Raw genomic sequence first — 21,235 nt, 5'->3', positions numbered from 1 at the left:
ATCCTTTCCAGTACATTTTATCCCTTCCAATAGATATGTGCTTTTATCTGGAATCTTGTCCTTTCAACACAAAGAACTTCCTTTAGTATTTCTTTTCGGGGGTGGGGGGTGAGGGGAGGTTTGCTGGCAACAAACTCCCTCAACTTGTTTGTCTGAAATGTCTTTATTTCACTTTTATTATTTTTAAATATTTATTTTCGGTGGCAATATGCAAAACTAAGCATACATCCATTCACAATTTCTACATGAACAGTTGAATAACATTGGTTACATCACATTGTGTCAGTATTCTCACTTTCTTTACCTGTATTGTTTCATCACCATTAATTTAGACTCTCTACCTTTTTAGTTCTCATCTATGTTTTAGAATAACTGTTGTCAGATTAAGCTCATATAGATAATTCTTTTTAAGAGCGCTGTGCTTAAGGCAAAGATTTTTTATTGATTGGGGTAAACTGTTGTTTAGTTTAACAATGCTTCATTGGATTTTTTTTTTTTTCATGGGATAGTTTTGGTTCAAGGTTTAAAGATTATTTGCAGGCATTATTTTGGGGAATTCCCCTAGTTTCAATAGATTCAGTAAGTCAATTTCCATATGAATCTGTTCCACATTTTTCCTTTTTTTGACCAGGATCCATCTGTGGGTCCTTGATCAAAATGTTCAGTAATGGTAGCCAGACACCATCCATTTCTTTTGGTCTCATGGTAATGAAGGTAGTAGTTTATAGAGGCAATTAAACCTGCAGTCCATCTTCCCCTCTGATTCCTGGGTCTCCTTCATCCTCTGCTGTTCCAATTAAATAGACACCAATTGTATCTTGCATGACTGCTAATAAGCTTTTAAGACCCCAGGCACTACTCACTGAGATACAAGGTAGAGCAGAAATTCTAAAAATGACATCAGGTCAATTGACTAGATAGACTCATGAGTCATGACCCTAAACTTTCGCCAAGAAAACTAATTCCATGAAGTGTTCATTGTACCTAAGTAATATCAACAGGGGCAGCCTTTAAAAAAAAAAAAAAAATCTCTGCCTCCATAGTTGTAAAATTATATAAAACACTTTGTCATTTTGACCCCCCTGCTTTTTTTTTCCTGGTATACAGCTTAATGGTAACATCTACATTAGTCTGGTTGTGTAACCATTGCTCTTAGTCAATGCCAATTTTCTCAACACTATAGACAAAAATTCACTATTTCCCAGTCAGTGATTTTCCCTCCTCCTCCCTGCCCTTGGTAACCACTAGTAACCATTGGTCTCTGTATAATTACCTATTCTTGACATTTTATATAAGTGAGACCGTACAGGATTTGCCCTTTAGTGATTGACTTATTTTGCTCAGCATAATGTTATCAAGGTTCATCCATGTTGTAGCATGTATCAAGACTTCATTTTTCTTTAAGGCTGAGTAGTATTCCATTTTATGTATGTACGCCATTTTGTTCATACATTCATCTGTTGATGGGAGCTTGGGTTGTTGCCACCTTTTTGCTATTTTCACCTTTATTTTTGAATAATATTTTCACTTGATATAGGATTCTAGGTTGGCAGCGTCTCCCTCCTTTCTCCTCCCTCCCCAGCATTTTAAAGATGTTATTCCATTGACTCCTGTCTTTCAGTATTGTGCTTAGAAGTCAGGCATACTTATGTTCCCTTGAATATAATCTCCCCCCCTCCCCGGGCTGTTTCTATTTTCTCTTTTACTTGATTTTGAGCAGTCTGACTATGTGCTTAGTATTGTTTTGTTTTCTATTTATCCTGCTTTGGATTTACTGTGCTTCTTGAAGCTGTGGGTTGATGTCTTTCTCTGGTTTGTAAAAATTCTCAGTAATTGTCTTTAAAATATTTCTTCTGTCTAATTTTCTCTCTTCTTTCTGGGACTTCAATTACATGTATGTTAGACAATTTGATATTGCCTCACATGTCTTTTAAGCATTGTTTTTCATTATTTTCTTTCTGTGCTTTAGTTTGGATACTTTTTATTGATCTGTCTTCAAGATTATGATCCGCTCTTTGGCTTTGTCCAGTCTGTCGATAAGCCCATCCAATGAATTCTTAATTTAGGTATTTTGTCTTTCAGTTGTAGCATGTCGAATTTGGTTCTTTTTAGAGATTCCGTTTTCTTGCCAAAATTCTTCATCTTTTTATCTATCTTTCCATCTTATTGTCTATTCAATATATTTATAAAATTCATTTTAAAAGTTCCTTTCTACTAATTATAACATCTGGGTTAAATGCCCTTAGAGTGAGAATTACCCTGCTGTATTATAGGCTCCTCCTTTTAGCAGGATTTTGGCATCTAAGCATCCTGAGACTAAAGAGATCTCTTTCTTTCTCTTCTTTCCAGCTAAGCCCTTGGTCTCCTGTATTTCCACACACTTAGCAAAAGCATGGGCAGTGGGAAAAAGTCGCTTTGCATTTGAGACTTCCCAGATTCTAATCTGTCACACAAGCCCACACGACCATTACAATTTCTCATTTTTTTTTTATTCTAGCAGAGTCCCTCTGCCTATAGCATGCCCATTCTAATGTTCATCCTTGTTCAGACTTGGCTGAAAGCAACTGCTGATTTGTGCTTACTCAGGAAAGGCTCACACCTCTCTGGAATTTAGTTCCTTTAGACTTATTTGCATCCAAAGCTCTCCTATACCTTTAAATTTTTTAGGATTTTTTTTTTTTAGATTCTCTGTTTATTTCTAGTTACTGCAGTGTGTGGAATTGTCTGCACATCCTCCTATGTCCTAAACAAAAGTGGAATTCTGGGAAACATTATTAAAAGGAGTTATTTTCATGTAGCATATGGCAATGCTGTGATGCTATTATGATCATTAAAAATTTATAATGGAGAGTACTAATATTTAGAAAGTATTTTAACTGTATTCATTCCTTTTAATTAAAAAAAATTAAAACTTTAAGAAATAATTTATCAGTATAAGAAGATACAATTTTCTTATTTTTAAATGAAAAGCCTATACTTATAAGACATGTATGATTTAATTCATGTTAACTTTTTATGGAAATGGATTCTATTTTTTTATTTCAGGACTTTTTGGAATGTGCTCATGAAGCCTGCAAGGCACATAATCTTCAACCTGTTAAATTTTTTCTTGATAAAATGATTCAGACATATGAAATGATGATTGTTAGACATGGGTAAGATTATAGATTATAATTTTCTCCCATATTTAGATGTTATTTTTCATTTGAACTATTAAAACAACTACGATTTATGAACCAAAAAACTCATCAGACTTTGTATGCTAAGTAGGCTAGGAAGCAAACAACCCCTGGTCCCAGTAACTTAAAAAGACAAAGGTTTACTCCTCTCTCATGCTAGATGTCCAGCAAGGGTTGGTAAGGAGTGCTTATACAGGAACCTGGCACTAATGACCACCATAATTTGCCTTTTTGGTCATCAGATATGTTATTCACTCTCCTTCATGCCCATGAAATACACTCTTCTTTTGCACGGAGAGAGACAACCAAAAAGCTCCAGTCAAGCAATGAAATGCTCAAAGTTCAGGACCTGTGGGTAGTCTTTGTATCAGATTTGAAACTTGTTGCTCTTGACCCAGAGACTTAAAAACCAGAAAGACAAAGTACCTACCCTCCACATACCCATTATATAATAGCAGAACAGGATAGGATTACTAGAGCCAACATCTTCATTCAGAAATTGAAGAATAGGAGACATAGCCAACAGTGGTCTGTAGCAATTCTTAAATCCAGCTTGACATGTGAGGACCTCAGTTCCAGAGATGAATTGACCCTGAAACTAATGCACTTTAAACCTCAAGATCTCTCACTTGTGGAGTTGCCTCCAAGGGGCCATAAGCGTTTGTATACATAATTTATTGTGTAGGGTGTCATTAAAGTGGCTATGGACATTTTATATTCAGAATTTTATAATATTTTTTTTCTTAGAGAGACCCCCCAAAACTGCGTAAACCTAAAGCCCAAAAAAATCTCTATCTACTTGTACTTGATTTTGCTTAATGGGAGGGCCTTTCTTGTTAATTGTTCTCCCTGGATCTCGGTTCAACCTCCTGAGAGGTTTTTCTATTCCATTATCTTCCCTGGCCTCATGTGAAGTAGGCAAAAGAGAAAATGTTGTGCTGGGGAGCTGGGAAATGTTTTCAGCCTGCCTCTTGCCTATAGAAAGTTGGAACCCCAATGGCCCTGGTTTTTTAAAGAGGCAGAGTTTAAAAAAAAATTTTTTGTTGGGTAAATTTTCAAACATATACAAAGATAGAGAGAATAATACAATCACCCCTTATATACCCGATCTCCAAGGGTCATTTTAAGTCTTTAACATTCACATACGTTTTAGTTCATACTCATGGTTTCTTTGTCAGTAAATTCTCTCAAAAGCATAATCAGCTTAAATACCTAGGAATAACCATGGTTACATAACAAAAAGAACTGAAAGACCTTTACACTAAAAACTGTAAAACACTGCTTAAATAAATTAAAGATCATCTAAATAAATAGAAAGACATCCTGTATTCATGGATTGGAGGACATAATGTTGTTAAGGTATCAGTTCTACCCAAAGTGATTTATGTATACAACGTAGTTTCCATTAAAATTCCAACAGCCCTTTTAGCAGAAATGAAAAAACTGATCCTCAAATTCATATGGAATTTCAAGGGGCCCTGAATAACCCAAACAATCTTGGAAAAAAAAAAAAAAACCAACAAAGTAGGAAGTCTCACACTTCCTGATTTCAAAACATACTGTAAAGCTACAGTAACCAAAACGGTCTGGTACCAATGGAATAGAATTGAGAATCTAGGAATAAATCCATCATTTATGGCCAACTGATTTTCTATAAGGGCACTAAGTCCATCCCATGGAGAAAGAATAACCACTTCGACAAATGGTGCTGGGACAACTAGATCTCCAAATGTACAGTGATGAAGTTGGAGCCATATCTCACACCATATACAAAAATTAATTCCAAATGGATCAAAGACCTAAACATAAGAGCTAAAACTATAAAACTCTCATGAGAAAACATAGGGGTAAAACTTCAAGACCTTCTTTTAGGCGATGAGTTCTTAGATACAACAACAGAAGCATGAACAACGAGAGAAAATAGACAAACTGGACTTTATCAAAATTAAAAACCTCTGTGCATCAGGGACTTTATCAAGAAAGTGAGAAGGCAACCTGGAGAATGGGAGAAAATATTTGGAAACCATGTATCGTCAGATAAGGGTTCAATATCAAGGATATATAAAGAGCTTTTACAGCTTAACATCAAAAAGACTAACAACCCAATTAAAAAATGAGCAAAAGACTTGAATAGAATTTCACCAAAGAAGATATACAAATGGCCAACAAGCATGTGAAAAGACACTCAATCTCATTAGTCATTAGGGAAATCAAATCAAAACCACAGTGAGATACCACTTCACACCCACTGAGATGGCTGTTTAAAAAAAAGGAAAATAAATGTTGATGAGGGTGTTGAGAAATTGGAAAGCTCTACATTGCTGGTAGGAGTATAAAATGGTGCAGCCCCTATGCAGTTTGGCATTTCTTCAAAAAGTTAAGTATAGACTTACCATATGACCTACCAGTTCCACTCCTAGGTATGTACTTAAAAGAATCAAAATCAGCAACTCAAACAGACACATGTACACCAGTGTTCTTTGCAGTGTGATTCGCAATGGTCAGAAGGTGGAAACAACTCAAGTGTTCATTAGCAGATGAATGGATAGACAAAATGTGGTGTATACATGCAATGAAATCTTATTCAGCTATAAAGAGAGAGTTCTGATACATATCACCACATGGATAAACCTTGAAAACATTATGCTAAGTGAAATAAACCAGACACAAAAAGGCAAATATTGTGTCATCCCACTTTTATGAAATATCTAGAATAATTGTAAATCCACCGAGACAAAAGAAGATTAGTTGTTACTGGGGGTTGGGGGAGGGGGCAAATGGGGAGTATTTAAAAGAAAAAAAAAAGGGCAGCATCGTTGGGATCTTTTTTCATACACAATACAGTGTGTCCTTGGTCAGTTATTCCAATGGAAGCCTTTAGTCAAATAGGCACTATCTCTGCTAGGAAGTAATACTCATCATTTCTGCTTATTACTCATTGGTTGGAGTTAGTCACATGGTCCCTGCACAAGAGAGCCAGGCACCCTACTGTATGCCAGAAGAGAGGAGAACCAGAAATACTTGGCAAAGAGCAAGTGAAGACTTTAGGAAAGGTAATCCTTCCCACTCCTCTCCTTAGGAGGCCCCAAGTCTCAGTTTTTTATTTTAAGAGTATACACATGTTAAGTTTTCATTGTCATTTGGAGACTTTTTATTATATTCACTTCTGTAGATAATGACATATTGTGGACAATTTGATTTAGAGATCAACCAGTTCAGAAGTTAAATGTATTTTCCACGTATCTGAGAAAAATTCATATAGTTAAAAAAATTATGTGTAGTAATTACCACAGGGTAAAGTTTGATATAGCAGTATATGCGGCAAATAATTGATCATTTCTCAGAATCTTATTGTATAATTACTTTTTTCCCATTGATAGTTTTATGTTAGTAGGTGAGCCTTTTGCTGCTAAGACTAAGGTTCTGCATGTGCTGGCTGATACTCTAAGTCTTATGAATGAGCGGGGCTATGGAGAGGAAGAAAAGGTTATTTATAGGACTGTGAACCCCAAATCCATTACTATGGGCCAGCTTTTTGGACAGTTTGATCCAGTGTCTCATGAGGTAATCTACAATTTCAACATTCTCAACTTTTATTTACAGTGTACATTAAACCAAGAAATTTGAAGTCTTTTCATATTTTCGATACTAAATTCAGTTTTATGAAGGGAGCTTTCCAACTCTTCCTTTTTTCCCTTTAGTGGACTGATGGTATTGTGGCTAACACCTTCAGAGAATTTGCCTTATCAGAAACACCTGACCGGAAGTGGGTGGTATTTGATGGTCCCATTGACACTTTGTGGATAGAGAGCATGAACACGGTACTGGATGATAATAAAAAGGTAAACCATCATGATTAAAAGTAAAGCAGATGCAGGAATGTTTAAGCAGTGTTATGTGCTCAACAACTAATCAACTGGGACTATGTATTTAAAGGATGCAGCAAGTTGAATAGTTTTAGAAATGATTTATCTTTTCAGTTAACACCATGCTGTAGTAACACCTTTGCTTAATTTTTTTCATAGAATGAAGATATAGTGTATTAAAACTACTGCTTTGGCAATAAGACACAGTAATCTAATAGATAATAAGTTGTTAAGTGACTCCAGTCTTAGGGTTTCTTATAGAACTCCAAAATAATATTTTAGGAAAAAATAAAAGGGTCTCATTCCTTTTTGAATATGTTGAATACTTGCTTCAGTCCTTTTATGGACTATATTACCTGAGGAACTGTAAGGTACACAAAAGGGCTAGAAAATGGAAGCCTTCTAATTATTTTGAGAGATAACATGCATACAATAAAGTATAAAAAGTACACTGAATTCAAGTGTAAAGTCTATGATTTTTTACGTATGTGTATACTCATGTGGGAAACCCTGGTGACGTGGTGGCTAAGAGCTGTGGCAGCTAATCAAAAGGTCGGCAGTTCAAATCTGCCAGGTGGTTCTTGGAAACCCAGTGGGGGGCAGTTCTACCCTGTCCTTTAGGGCTGCAATGAGTCAGAATTGACTCCATGGCAACAGTTCGGGTTTTTTTTTTTTTGGCTTTACACTCATATAACCACCACCAAAATAAAGATGCACAAAGCTTCCTGCACCCTGCAAGATTCCCTCAAGTCTCTTCTCAGTCTGTATACCCTCCCCAAGAGGTGATCACTGTTCTGACTTGTACGGCGATCAATTAGTTTTGTCAGTTCTTGAACTTCATGTAAATGGAGTCATACTCTTTAGTGTCTGGCTTCTTTTGATCAATATTGTATCTGTGATAGCCATGTTATTGCAGTTAATTCTTTTTTATGCTTATGTAAGTATTCTACTGTATGAACAATATAGTAATTCATTTCCATACTTACATGAAATAACCGCACTACTTAATAAGCAATTTCACTTAATTAATATACAAATATATATTTCAGCACTTTATCTTAGGTGGTTGACCATTTATGCATATTCTTTCATTCTTTTGGCAATATTTATTGAGCTGAGGGCAAATTAGACAAGAAGCAGTGACAATTCAGAAGAGAGAGATTAATCAGTAGAATAAATGAAGTCTAAGGATTCAGAGCAAAGTGGAAGGATTGTCTCATATTTTGGATGAGAAGGAAGTATGAAAGGATGATGTCTTAGTTATCTAGTGCTGCTATAGCAGGAATACCACAAGAGATGGCTTTAACAAACAGAAATGTATCCTCTCAGAGTCTAGTACGCTACAACTCCAAATTCAGGGCGTCAACTCCAGGGAAAGCCTTTCTCTCTCTGTCGGCGCTGGAAGAAGGTCCTTGTCACCAATCTTGCCCTGGTTGAGGAGCTTCTGAGCACAGGGACCCTGGGTCCAAAGGACATGCTATTCTCCTGGCTCTTGTTTCTTGATGGTATGAGGTCCCCGTGTCTCTCTGTTCAATTCTCTCATTTATGTCTCAAAAGAGATTGGCTTAAAACAACCTAATCTTACAGGTTGAGTCCTACTTCATTAATATAACTACTGCTAATCCCACACCATTAACATCATGGAGGTAGGATTTACAACACGTAGGAAAATCATATAAGATGACAAAATGGTGGACAATCACACAATACTGGGAACATGGCCTAGCCAATTTGACACATATTTTTTGGGGACACAGTTCAACCCATGACAGATGGGTATAGATACAGGTGAATGTATGCACTTGATTGAGGAGATTTGAAGGCAGATCTCTCTAAGGACTTCTGTTTTTTCTGTGAGACAGTAAAAAAACAAAATGTTAAATTAGCCATTATGGGAAATGGGAAAGAGAAGTCCCTAGGAAAACATAGAAGATATGTGTGATTAGCACTGAGAGCCTGATTAAGTTAAAGACCATGAATTGTTAGTGTTACTAAGGTCTGCCTTTGTGAGATTCTTCTACCAGTCTAGACAGCTTAGGTGTGGGTGTGGGTAATCTTGCTAGACTGATAATACAGAAAGACTTTAAAGGTATTGGCACGAGAATGATAGAAGTGCTGGACCACGAAACAGAAGCTGCCTAGTAAAGAAAGTGAAAACAGCAGGGATATGAAAGCCCCTATGGAAACGAAGAGCAAGTTGAGTAGGAGTCCACAAGTGAGAGAGCTGGAGAGATCCGGCCTTCGGACAGAGAGTGAGAGTAGAAGCAGTTGGGAAGCAGCGTTGGATAGTGAGGAGAATGTATCTGCCGAAAAAATCTTGTAGAAGCTCTAGGCCAGCGCTGCCCAATAGGACTTTCTGTAAGGATGGAAGTATCTCTGCTGTCTAGTAAGGTAGCCACTAGTCACATGTGGCTATTGAATATTTGAAACGTGGCTAGTGCAATTGAAGAACTGAAATTTAAGTTTTATTTAATTTTAATTAATTCAAATTAATGACTAAGGACTACCATATTGGACAGTGCAGTTTTAGACCGTTCATTTTACAGCTAAGAAACAGAGAGCCAGAAATGTTAAATGCTTCATTATTGATATGTAATAACCAAAGCCAAACCCACTGCCGTCAGGTTGATTCTGACTCATAGCGACTCTATAGGACAGGGTCGAGCTGCCACACAGGGGTTCCAAGGCTGTAATCTTTTTGGAAGCAGACTGCCACATCTTTCTCCCGTGGAGCAGCTGCTGGGTTTAAACTGCCGACCTTCTGGTTAGCAGCCGAGTGCTTTAACCACTGGGCTGCCAGGGCTCCTCTGTTGACATATAATGGGGGCAAAACTGGGACTAGAGTAATGATTGTAGAAACAGAAAACATTGAAAAATAACTCAGGAAGAATTTAAAAGACCTACTAATTAAATCAATTTGGAGTTTCAACCACTGATAATAATTATCAATATTATTAAAAATTAATAATTCCAAAGGTGCAAGCCAAGAAGTTTGAGAAGATAGGATGATTTTAATAATAGTGGACAAGATAGGAACTTGTGAGAAGGGAAGCAATTGATAAATTCAGATTTTGGTGCATTTGATCAAAGAGGAACTATTTTAGATTAAAAGAGGCAAAGATGACATAGCAAACATAGTGCACGGCCCGTGGTTGAATTTTGGTTTGAATAAATCAGTTGAAAAGACATTTCTGGTTCAACTGAGGAGATATGAGTATTGACTGAGTAGATGATATTAAGGAGTTATTATTAGTTTTGTTAGGTGTGGTAATGTTATTATGGTTATGTAGAAAATGTTCTTATTTTTTAGAGAGAAATAATAACATGGTTGGACATGAAATGCATGATATCTGTAGTCTTCTTTAAAATACAAAACAAACAAAAAAAAGCAATTAGGGCAAAATGTTAACATTGTTTAAATCTAGGAGATGAGTATATGAGTGTTCATTATGCTATTCTCTTTTCTTTTTATTACTAATTTTAAAAGGCCCTATGACAACTTTATAAAATCAGGAGCATTTTATGTAATTTTATTAATAATAAAAACTGACATTTATATAGCATTTTACAGTTTGGGGAGTATGCCATGTATTCGCTCCCCCAGTTCTCTGAGCGATATAGTGTCCCTGTTTTATAAACGGAGAGACTCCAACTCAGAGCTGTTAAGTATTTGCTTACTTGATAAGTAATTGACAGAGGCAGACCTAGAATTAAGATCTTCTGGCTCCCATTTGAATACTTATTCCATTATACCATAGGAAATACTTTATAAGTAGAATTAATTTTTATCTGAGAAGTTTGAAATATTTAAAAAATGAATATTTAAAAAATAATTGCCTTTAGCTTTGCCTTATGAGTGGAGAAATCATTCAGATGTCTTCTCAAATGAGCCTCATCTTTGAAACAATGGACCTCTCCCAGGCCTCAGTAAGTTCATAATTTAATACAACAGCTTTTTTTTTTTAACTTGTTCATTTATTCATTTACTCAGTCACTGAATATTTCCTATTATTTGTTAGATACTGGGTTCGGCACTGGGAATACAAAGGTAAATAAGGCACAGTATATGTTCATTTAGAGAGAATGAGAAGCATGCTAATAAATAATCCCAATAGAGAGCTACAGGTAAGTACTCTAAGAGTGTGGAGGAGAATAAGCACCCAAGTGGGGAGTGGGTACAGAAGGACCATGGAGCGTGTCTGAGTGTTGGACCTGGCTTTGAGGGAGGTGTAAGACTTCTCCAGGGAGACTGGTTGAGGCGGGGCATTATAATCATGACAAGAGGACATATAAAAACATGAAGCCATGACATCATGGCATGTCCAGGGAACTGAGCAGCAAATGGTTTTCTGTATGGGAAAAGTCTAGTGTGTGAGACAGCCAGGTAAGCCCGGAGAGGTAGAGGAGCCAGACCATGCCAAGGATCCATGTAAGTCATGCCAAGAAGTAGCTGATAGTTGTCAGGTACCACTGGTATAAAAGCAGTATTGGAAAAATGAAACTTGTCTTTGTTTGTCTAGCCTGCCACTGTAAGCCGCTGTGGCATGATTTATTTGGAGCCCTCACAGTTAGGATGGGAACCACTTGTGTCTTCATGGTTGAATTCACTGAAGGGACCTCTGCATGAACCAGAATATCAAGCTCTTCTGCAAGAACTTTTTGACTGGCTAATACCACCCACTTTAAGACTTCGTAAAAAAAAATGCAAGGTAACACTAATTCTCTGACTCACTCAAGTTTCTTTAATTTATATTCAACTTGACAAAGTCTCAAGTCACAATGGTAGGGTAAATAACAAAACTAGTTTCTCTTGAACGTTTATATTCACCTTTGGTTTCGTATTGATCGAGTTACAGCTGAATAACCCAACTCTTGGATGATATTATTTATTTAAAGAGCCAATCTGTCATTTGGCTGAAAGGTGACCTCAGGGAGTAGTTTGAGTTCCAAGTTGAAAGAGTATCTCAGGGCAATAGCGTTGGGGGTTCATCTAATCTCTACTGGTCCAGCAAGCCTGGCCCTTTTTTCCAGCTAAATCCTTTGGCTAAAACCATAGCGAGTGTCTTAGTCATCTAGTGCTGCCATAACAGAAATACCACAAGTGGAGGGCTTTAACAAAAAGAAATTTATTTTCTCACAGTCTAGTAGGTTACAAGTCCAAATTCAGGGTGTCAGCTCCAGGGGAAGGCTTTCTCTCTCTCTGTTGATTCTGGAGGAAGGTCCTTGTCCTTAGTCCTCTCTGGTCAAGGAGCTTCTTAGATGCAGGGACCCGGGGTCCAAAGGATGTGCTCTGCTCCTGGTGCTGCTTTCTTGGTGGTAGGAGGTCCCAATTCTCTGCTTGCTTCCCTTTCCTTTTATCTCTTGAGAGATGAAAGGCAGTGCAGGCCACACCCCAGGGAAAATTCCTTTACTTTGGATCAGAGATATGGCCCGAGCAAGAGTGTTACACCCCACCCTAATCCTTTAACCACAGGCAGAGATTATGATTTATAACACATAGGAAAATCACAAAATGGAGGATAACCACACATGGCCTAACCAAGTTGACACATATTTTGGGGGGACACAATTCAATCCATTATAGTGACTAAGGTTTTTAAAATGCCAATTATTTTCCATATTTTAAAAGTATTTTAAATACATGCTTTTAAAAATTAAGTGATATTTAAAATTTTATGAGAAACTTTTTACATATTGTATTAGCTTCCTAGGGCTTTAGTAACAAATTACCACACACTTGGTGCCTTAAAACAACAAATTTCTTCTCTCTTATGTCTGGAGGCCGGAAGTTCTAAACCAAGGTGTTGGCAGGGCCGAGCTCCCTCGGAAGACTCTGGGGAGAACCATTCCTTCCCTCTTCCAGCTTCTGGTGGCTCAAAGTGTTCCCTGGTTTGTGGCTGCATAACTCCACTCTCTGCCTCCATCTTTATGTGGCCTTCTTCTCTGTGTGTCTCTCCTTTATGTGTTTGCTGTAAGGACAGTTGTCAGTGGATTTAGGGCCTGCCTTTTAAAAAAAAAATTTTTTTTTTTTTACATTATCCAGGATTATCTCATCTTGGTCTTAATTATATCTGCCAAGACCCTTTTTCCAAATAAGATCACATTCACAGGTTCCAGGTACTAGGACATGGACATATTTTTTTGAGAGTTAACTGTTCACTTCACTGTATATGTTTATAAATGTAGCTTCTCCTGCCTTGACCATCTTTTCCTTCTTCACCAGCTAATGTTACCAGTTGCCAAAGTCACACAAAGGGTCCTTGGGTTTTCCTGAGTAAGAATACACATGAAAGACAAACTTTATCTTCAGCAAGCTTTACTTCACTTGAGTCAAGCAAAAGGAGTCAGCGGGGATCTAAGCCTCTCCAAAAGACTGACTCAAAAAGGGAAGCAAGGCTAACTTATGTGGGTTCGGTGGAGACAACAGAGTCATGAATATCTAGTGGGCTTCTTTCAAGGGGCGGGTAATTCTCAGAATTCATGTTAATTAGGTTGCCCCCGCATCTGGAATGCAAGATGGAACCCACTGATATTCAAGATGGAGCCCTCTTGGCAGCCCTTGGTGTCAGTTATTACAGGATGTAGCGCAAGCTCACTGATCTTTGGCACACATCACCATCTTAGGAGGGCTAAGGAAGGTTAAACGGCGGTCATACTTTGTTCTTCTGCACATGCGAGAGCCTGTAAAGGGGAAAGGGGCTAGAAAAACACTGAGAAAAAAAAAAAATTCACAGGTTGTTTCAGCCTTATCTCATATTGACAGGGTGTGGTTCTCGTTTACCCAACTTCTAGATGGGAATCTTTTAACAGTGCTTTTGTTCCGCCAGCACAGTTAACCCTATCTGTCTCAATAACTCACATTTTTCTTCCAAATTCAGCTTAACTATTACTTTCTCTGAGAAACCTTCCTTGACTTATATCTCCCCCCTTTCTGTCCCTGTCTTCTTCTCTGAGTCTAGACTAATTGTTTATCCCAAGTACTCTGGTAGTTCCCCCCGCCCCGCACCCACCCATACACCTTGGAATTCCTCTGCCATATCATTATTATGTCAAGTTATTTTTGTCTATTTAATTTCAGTATCGCTCTCTGTCAGAGACTATCTTTTATTTCCATATTCCCTAGCTTGGTAGATAGGTATATAATTTTTTTTATAGTTTTTCATAAATGTTTGTTGAATAGATGAATGAATAGCTGTTAGAGACTTCATTTCTGCTATCCCTAGAGCATTGTTTATTCTCTTACAGTAGCTAGTTTTCATTTGTCAGAGAATTTATAATAATATGTCATGTATAGTTATGTAATGTATGTGTTAAACTAAGATATTTGACAGATACTGTTTGCAAATGGCTCTTATCATACCTATAATTTAAATTATTTTAATTTTAGAAAGATCTTATGAAAACCATGGATGCTTTTGATCAGTTTTATAAAATGAAATATGTATCCTCTTTTATTCTCCAAATAAGTTGAAAATTAAGGAGGTATCTTATTCTTTTCACTTTGCAGGAACTGATTCCTACAAGCGATAGTAATGTGGTTGTATCTCTCACACGCCTCTTTGAAGTGCTACTCTGTCCTGTGGTAGAAAATGAACCTACCAGCAAGCACATTCGTGTTTGGATTATGGTTGGTTTTATACTTAATGTGATTTTAATTACATGAGAAATGTAATGGTACTTATATTGAGAAAGACATTATGAGATATTACATACAGAGCTGTTTTTTGGTGAGCAATAAAAGAATAGTTGAAGACATTAAATTTGTCCTCACCTGGTATTCTGTTATTAAAAAGCACTTTAAAGAAAGTAAAATATATCAGAATGAGTCAAAACTGTCCTACTATTTATAAAAGGCCTAATTTGATAAACACTTAAGAAGGTAACCTTATATTAAGCCAGTATTGACTTAGTATGAATTGGCTGGGTTTTAATGTTAAGCCAGGATGTGGGCAGCAACAAGTTGGCTATGAAAAACCAGAAGTGGGCATCTAACCAGCTAGATGGAGTGTTGTAGGCAGAATCCATGGAAGACATAGGTAGATAGAAGTCAGTAGTTGTGGTTAGCTAATATCTGGAAGACAGAGAAGGCTAGCAAACAGGGCACTAGTGAGCAGACATTATTAAAGGCCAACCAAAAGAAAGAGATTTTTTGTTTTCTTCCCTGGTCTATGCTACTTTTCCATCCACTACCTTATTTCTAAGTTCCTTGATCCCTCTCCTCCACTCAGACTACCTTTTTGTCTACTCTGTGGCAATGGAAGCTCCTTCCCATTGCTTTCCCTTCACCCTGTTGACACAGAAAATCTTCTACCCCAAACATCTCACATTCCAGAGTTCCCTACTAAACTTACTTTCCTCTTCCCTTTTCACCCTTACTTCCCCAGCCTTTAAAAGAAATTGAACAGACATGTTACCTTTTTATAAAATAAAAGTATCTAGGAATAGTTCGTCTACATAACCTTCGATTTATGTATTTCCGGAAAATTTTCACTTTGTTGATAAACTCCAAACATTTTTGCAAAGGTTCAGAATGATTTTGAGGTAAATGATTGAGGAATTTCTCTTTTAAAATATACTTGATAGATTTATTTTTTGACTAGGTAAGGCATATACCTAGAGTAAAATTCAAAAGGCAAGAGTAGATTTTCCATTCGTCCCAGTCCCTCAGCCACCCTCAAGGCAACCACTATTATCAGTGCCTTACTTAGCCTTCAAGAAGTATTTTGTGCACACACAGGAATATACTCTTCTGTATGTATACATTTTTTGCACCTATATTTGCATACTATATGTACTGCTTTATACCTTTTTTTCATTTGTAATATACCTTGGAGATTGTTCCATATTAGTTCTTATAGAATTACCTTATTTTTTTAACAGCTGCATGTATTCCAGTGTATGTTTTTCATAATCCAATAAGCAGACGCCTATTGAAGAACATTTGGGTTGCTTCTGATCTTTTGCTATTACAAGTAGTGCAGCAGTGAATATCTTGTACATATATCATTTTCACAGGTGGGAATATATTAGAGGATAAACTCCTGGAAGAGAAATTCCCAAGTATATGGCATGTGAATTTTTAAATTTTGGTAGGCCATTTGCCAGGGAAATGACTTTTTATGGAACTTAGCTATGCTCCATCCCCCTTTATTTGTAAATAGGACCTTGTCCAAGTAGGTTGACCAGGCCCTGCTACCGTATTTTTGTGCAAATAATGCATGCCTTCTACGTTTGTCAACCATGCCCTTCCTAACAAGGTATTTTCATAAGCACTACTATGCCAATTTTTTTTTAAGGTTGCTGTTAAAAAAAAAAAAGATCATAGCATGCCTACAAAACCACCTCGCTGGGGAGGGCATGGTTGGCAAACAAATGTAGAAGTCACGCGCTATTTGCGTAAAAATACCGTATGTTAAATGTTTATCTAAGGTTTTTTATTTCTTTTAAAATAATTGCTTTGAATTAAATTCTTCTTCATTTTTTTTCCACCACAGGCTTGCTTTATATTCTCTTTGATCTGGTCTGTTGGGGGAAGTTGTGATACAGATGGTCGCATTGTTTTTGACGCCTTCATAAGACCAGTCATACTGGGAAAAGATGAAGAATACCCAGTGCCACAATCTGTGGGTAAATGGGAATGTCAGTTTGATGAAAAAGGCCTGATCTATGACTACACCTATGAGGTATGACCTAAAATACCTGACAAGATAAAATATAAAGTGCAAAGACTTAGATCAGCAGACAAAACTCCTGGGTTCCTACCTTAGAGGAATTTTGACTCCTCTGGTGAGCTTCTAGTCCTCTCTTTAATTTCTCCTCTTATAACTTATGGGAAGTGTAGATAAGAATATCTATATTTTTTGACGAGCAGGCTTTATTATATAATTCAATATTTAAATTAAATTTATTTTCTCCGTTTTACAAAACAAGTCACAAAAGGATTTTTTTAACTACAAATATTTGAATAATCATTTGATTCATACAAATTTTACTTAAAGAACCATAACAAGAGCTTTAGTAATAATTTTGCCTAAATCTCAAGTTTCATAGGTAAAGAAACAAACCTAGAAATGTGAGTGGCTAGCAGAACCAGAACTTCAAGCCAGCTCTTCAGACTGCCAGTGTAGGATTCTTTCCCCAAACCATGGTAGCTTAGAATTTTAAGAATGCAGCTAGAGAGTTTGATCATCCTTGGTCAGAGTGGGAAATCAGTTGGAAGATTCGAATGTTAAGAGGACATAACAGCAAAATTATATGAATTTCTAAATAAGTGTTGAATTTGTGATAACTAATTTTCATTAAGTTCTTCTAGTTATTGTTAAAAAATAAAAAAATTAACCTAAAGAAGAACATGTATTTCTTAACTTGGGTGATGGATTCATGGGTGCTTGTTTTATTAATCTGCTTTATGACTTAAAAATGTTACAAACCTTCTTTTGTATGAATTGAATATTTCATAGTAAGAAGTGGAAAAGAGTAAAGTTTTTAAAAACAAATATAACAGAGTAAGTGTTGAAAAGAGCTTTTCAGATATAACAAGTGCATAATTATAGTATTTTAAAAATTTTGTTCTCTTGTAGTTGAAAAACCGAGGTCGCTGGCTCCACTGGAATGAATTAATTAAGAGTACTAATTTAGGAGATAAACACGTCAAGATTCAAGATATCATAGTCCCTACGATAGACACAATTAGATATACGTTTCTTATGGATCTGAGTATTACCTATGCAAAGTAAGGAACTCTGCTGTAAATATGTATCTAACTTAACAGCGCCATTCTTACAGGATCATACAGTTTTCAGTTGGAATATTAGGTCATCCACTCAAAGGCTCAGTGTACTCTTGAATGATTAGACTGACCAGGATGTACATTCTTCCATTATAGTTAGCATTTTTCAAATACATCCTATGCCAGTTTGGATTCCATAACTCAAGATGAATATGAAAAACTTAGACGTAAGTCAGAAGGGTACATTAAAAAGAGCACATAAAACTGATCAAAAGCTTAGGCATGTACCATATCAATACCAACCTTCTAATAACATTTTTGTAGTTACCTTTCTTTTAAAATATTAGGCATAAAATGTATCATTAATACTAAAACTAGACAAACTTATGTAATAAATGCATAAATGTCATGGTTTGTTTTTGATAAAGAACATGTTTCTCAGTGAATTTTGTGACAATTTTATCTTGTTTAACTAAAAAAATAAAAAGGGAAAATTATTTTATCCCAGTTTTGTACCTGTACTTGCATTTCTTCATTTAGACGCTAATATTAAAAACTTCCTTAGGCGAGGAAGGCAGCTATCAATTCTGTAAGATTCCTGATGCAGGAGTTCTTTTGTGCCATGAATCTTTTGTCAAAATAATGCTTTTAAATTAATAAATACAAACACACAATTACAAAGGAAACCATTTATATTGCAATAAACTTATTAAAATATTAAACAAATTTGGGCTACAGAAATAATATATGTCCTTTCTTATTAACACATTAAATAATAAGATCCAGCAGTGGGTCAGATGAGTATTGTAATTTTAAAGAAATAATGGCGTAAGTGATGTTTTTGAGATATCTGTAAAAATTGGAAAGTTGAGGATAATATCTTTGATTTCTGTGGGTGACAAAGATACAGATACTGTTAATACAAATGCTACATTTTAGTTAGAGGAGAGTGAAAATTAGAGATAGACCCTTTTTGCCGTCCAGATTCACAGATTTCCCTGAATTCTAAGTAGCCCCCTAACTGATCCATGTACCCCAAGTTAAGAACAGTATTTTATTTTTTTTAATTATTTTAATAAATAGCTTTTCATAACATGAGTGTTAGACTGGGACACATAGGATGAATTCTCAGAGGTCACTTAGTTCCAAAAGAATTTTAATTTTATGTTTATACCTCCATGATACAGTGATTTTGAAAATTAATATTAGTATAATTTGGGTCGCTTACATGACCCCTTATACTGGATACTGCTGGTCAATTTCAGTGCCAGCCCCTGTTTTCGTGTTTGTGTATTGTGTGGTCCCAGGTTATCACTCAGGGTGACAGCATTTCATTTTTAGTGAAGCATTTTTCAAGCTGGGATTCCCAGGGTTCTGTGAACGTAAACTCATGTGATTTTTCTCCTTTTAAAGCTGGTTATGATCATTCAAGGATGTGAAACCTTGCTTGAGGCCCCACTGAATGAGGAATTCCTTACAGCTTGCTTTTATAGGAATACTTTCAGTTAGCAACTTTGACTTGAGTCTAAAGTGCTATTGACAGGTACACATAATTGTTAACTTTAACATTCACTGTCATTCAGTTTATCGTAAAAACATTGTGCTATTAAGATTGCTGTAACGGCCTAAACCTGTGACTGCCATCACCTTTTATTCTATTCTACAATGACAGCCCCATGCCTGTTCACCTAACTAAAAAGTACAAACATGCCACTTGTCTAAGGAAACACACTTTGGCTTTCTTGTTTGTAAAACTATGCATGTTATTGCTTGTTTTGTGTGTGTGTGGCTTTTTTTTCTTCAGATAGTGATGTTACATCTGTTCAGATAATAGATTACTATTAAAGTATCTGCAACAGCAAGCAAAAATGTGTGCCAATCCTTACTTTCACCAGTGTTTCATGAAATAACGATTACAGATAAAAATGTGAGTTTTTAGATGAAAGTGATTTGATCATTATTTAAGTTTTCCACTAACTCCAGCTTCCTTTAGGAGAAATCTACTCTAACTTTTTTCTGTTTTGAATGATATATTCATTGTTTTCATAAAGGCCGCTGCTTTTTGTGGGTCCAACGGGTACAGGAAAATCAGTGTATGTGAAGGATAAGCTAATGAATCACCTGGAAAAGGACCTGTACTTTCCTTTTTATGTTAATTTCTCTGCACGGACCAGTGCCAATCAGGTTCAGGTTAGTTTAAAGCCAGAAACACGGGTCTGTAATTATTAATTTTTGCTTAATTTGGTAAGTGTTTAAAACTGTATCCTAAATGAGCAGCTGTATAAATCTTCAATGAGTTAAATAAAACTTTAAAACCTTTATTTGGGGAGTTACAGGCAAGTTTTAAAATTGAGTTTTTTTTATTGTGCTTTAGATGGAAGTTTACAGCTCAATTTCTCATACAAAAATGTATACACATATTGTCATGTGACCCTAGTTGCAATCCCTGTAATGTGACAGCACACGCCCCCTTTCCACCCCAGGTTTCCGTGTCCATTCAGCCAGCTCCTATCCCTTTCTGCCTTCTCATCCCGCCTCCGGCAGGAGCTGCCCGTTTAGTCTTGAGTATCTACTTGAACTAAGAAGCACACTCTTCACAAGTATTATTTTATGTCTAATCTTTGTCTGAAGAGTTGGCTTCTGGAATGGTTTTAGTTCTGGGTTAGCAGAGAGTCCAGGGGCCATGTCTTCTGGGGTTACTCTAGTCTCAGTCAAACCATTAAGTCTGGTCTTCTTATGTGAATTTGAGCTCTGCACCCCACTTTTCTCCTGCCCTGTCAGATACTCTCTGTTGTGTTCCCTGTCAGGGTGGTCATTGGTGGTAGCCAGTCACCATCTAGTTCTGGTCTCAGGGTGATGGAGTCTCTGGTTTATGTGGCCCTTTTGTCTCTTGGGGCTAATATTTTCCTGGTTCTTCATTCTCCTTTGCTCCAGATGGGTTGGAAAAAATTGATGCATTTTAGATGGCTGATCACAAGCTTTTAAGACCCCAGATGCCACTCACCAAAGTGGAATGCAGAACACTTTCTTAATAAACTTTGTTATGCCAGTTGATCTAGATGTCCCCGAAAACTACGGTTCCTAGACCCCCACCCCTACTACTCTGCCCCTCAAAGTACTTGGTTGTGTTCAGGAAACTTGTTAGCTTTGGTTTAGTCCAGTTGTACTGACTTCTCATGTATTGTGAGTTGTCCTTCCCTTCACCTAAGATAATTCTTATCTACTTAGTTAGTGAATTCCCCTGTCCCTCCCTCTCCACCCCCGTAACCATCAAAGAATGTTTTCTTCTGTGTTTAAACCTTTTCTTGAGTTCATGTAATAGTGGTCTCATACAATATTTGTCCTTTCGTGACTGACTAATTTCACTCAGCGTAATGCTTTCCAGATTCATCCATGTTGTGAGATGTTTCAGGGATTCCTCATTGTTATTTATTGTAAAAAAAAATTTTTTTTTTTAATAT

General features: G+C 36.6%; 1 protein-coding gene across 13 annotated transcripts in view; it reads left to right on the top strand.

Annotated features, from left to right (window-relative positions):
* Window positions 1–21,235, top strand: part of DNAH12 (dynein axonemal heavy chain 12) — a 210,342-nt gene that overhangs the window by 71,082 nt on the left and 118,025 nt on the right. For 12 of the 13 annotated variants that reach the window (XR_007514395.1, XM_049861985.1, XM_049861986.1 and 9 more), the window contains 9 exons: window positions 3,046–3,155; window positions 6,560–6,743; window positions 6,881–7,021; window positions 10,889–10,972; window positions 11,566–11,754; window positions 14,553–14,672; window positions 16,540–16,728; window positions 17,626–17,777; window positions 19,826–19,964. Coding sequence is in view for 12 of the 13 variants with exons in the window: in XM_049861985.1 (XP_049717942.1) it covers window positions 3,046–3,155; window positions 6,560–6,743; window positions 6,881–7,021; window positions 10,889–10,972; window positions 11,566–11,754; window positions 14,553–14,672; window positions 16,540–16,728; window positions 17,626–17,777; window positions 19,826–19,964 (1,308 nt within the window). In the remaining variant the exon portion in view is untranslated. The remainder of the gene's footprint in view (window positions 1–3,045; window positions 3,156–6,559; window positions 6,744–6,880; window positions 7,022–10,888; window positions 10,973–11,565; window positions 11,755–14,552; window positions 14,673–16,539; window positions 16,729–17,625; window positions 17,778–19,825; window positions 19,965–21,235) is intronic. The other variant, XM_049861996.1, reaches the window with a different exon arrangement.

Source organism: Elephas maximus, chromosome 20 (assembly GCF_024166365.1).
Source record: "Elephas maximus indicus isolate mEleMax1 chromosome 20, mEleMax1 primary haplotype, whole genome shotgun sequence".
Lineage (NCBI taxonomy): Eukaryota > Metazoa > Chordata > Mammalia > Proboscidea > Elephantidae > Elephas > Elephas maximus.
Note: the sequence above shows the minus strand (reverse complement) of the source record. Positions and strands in the feature narration are given on the sequence as shown.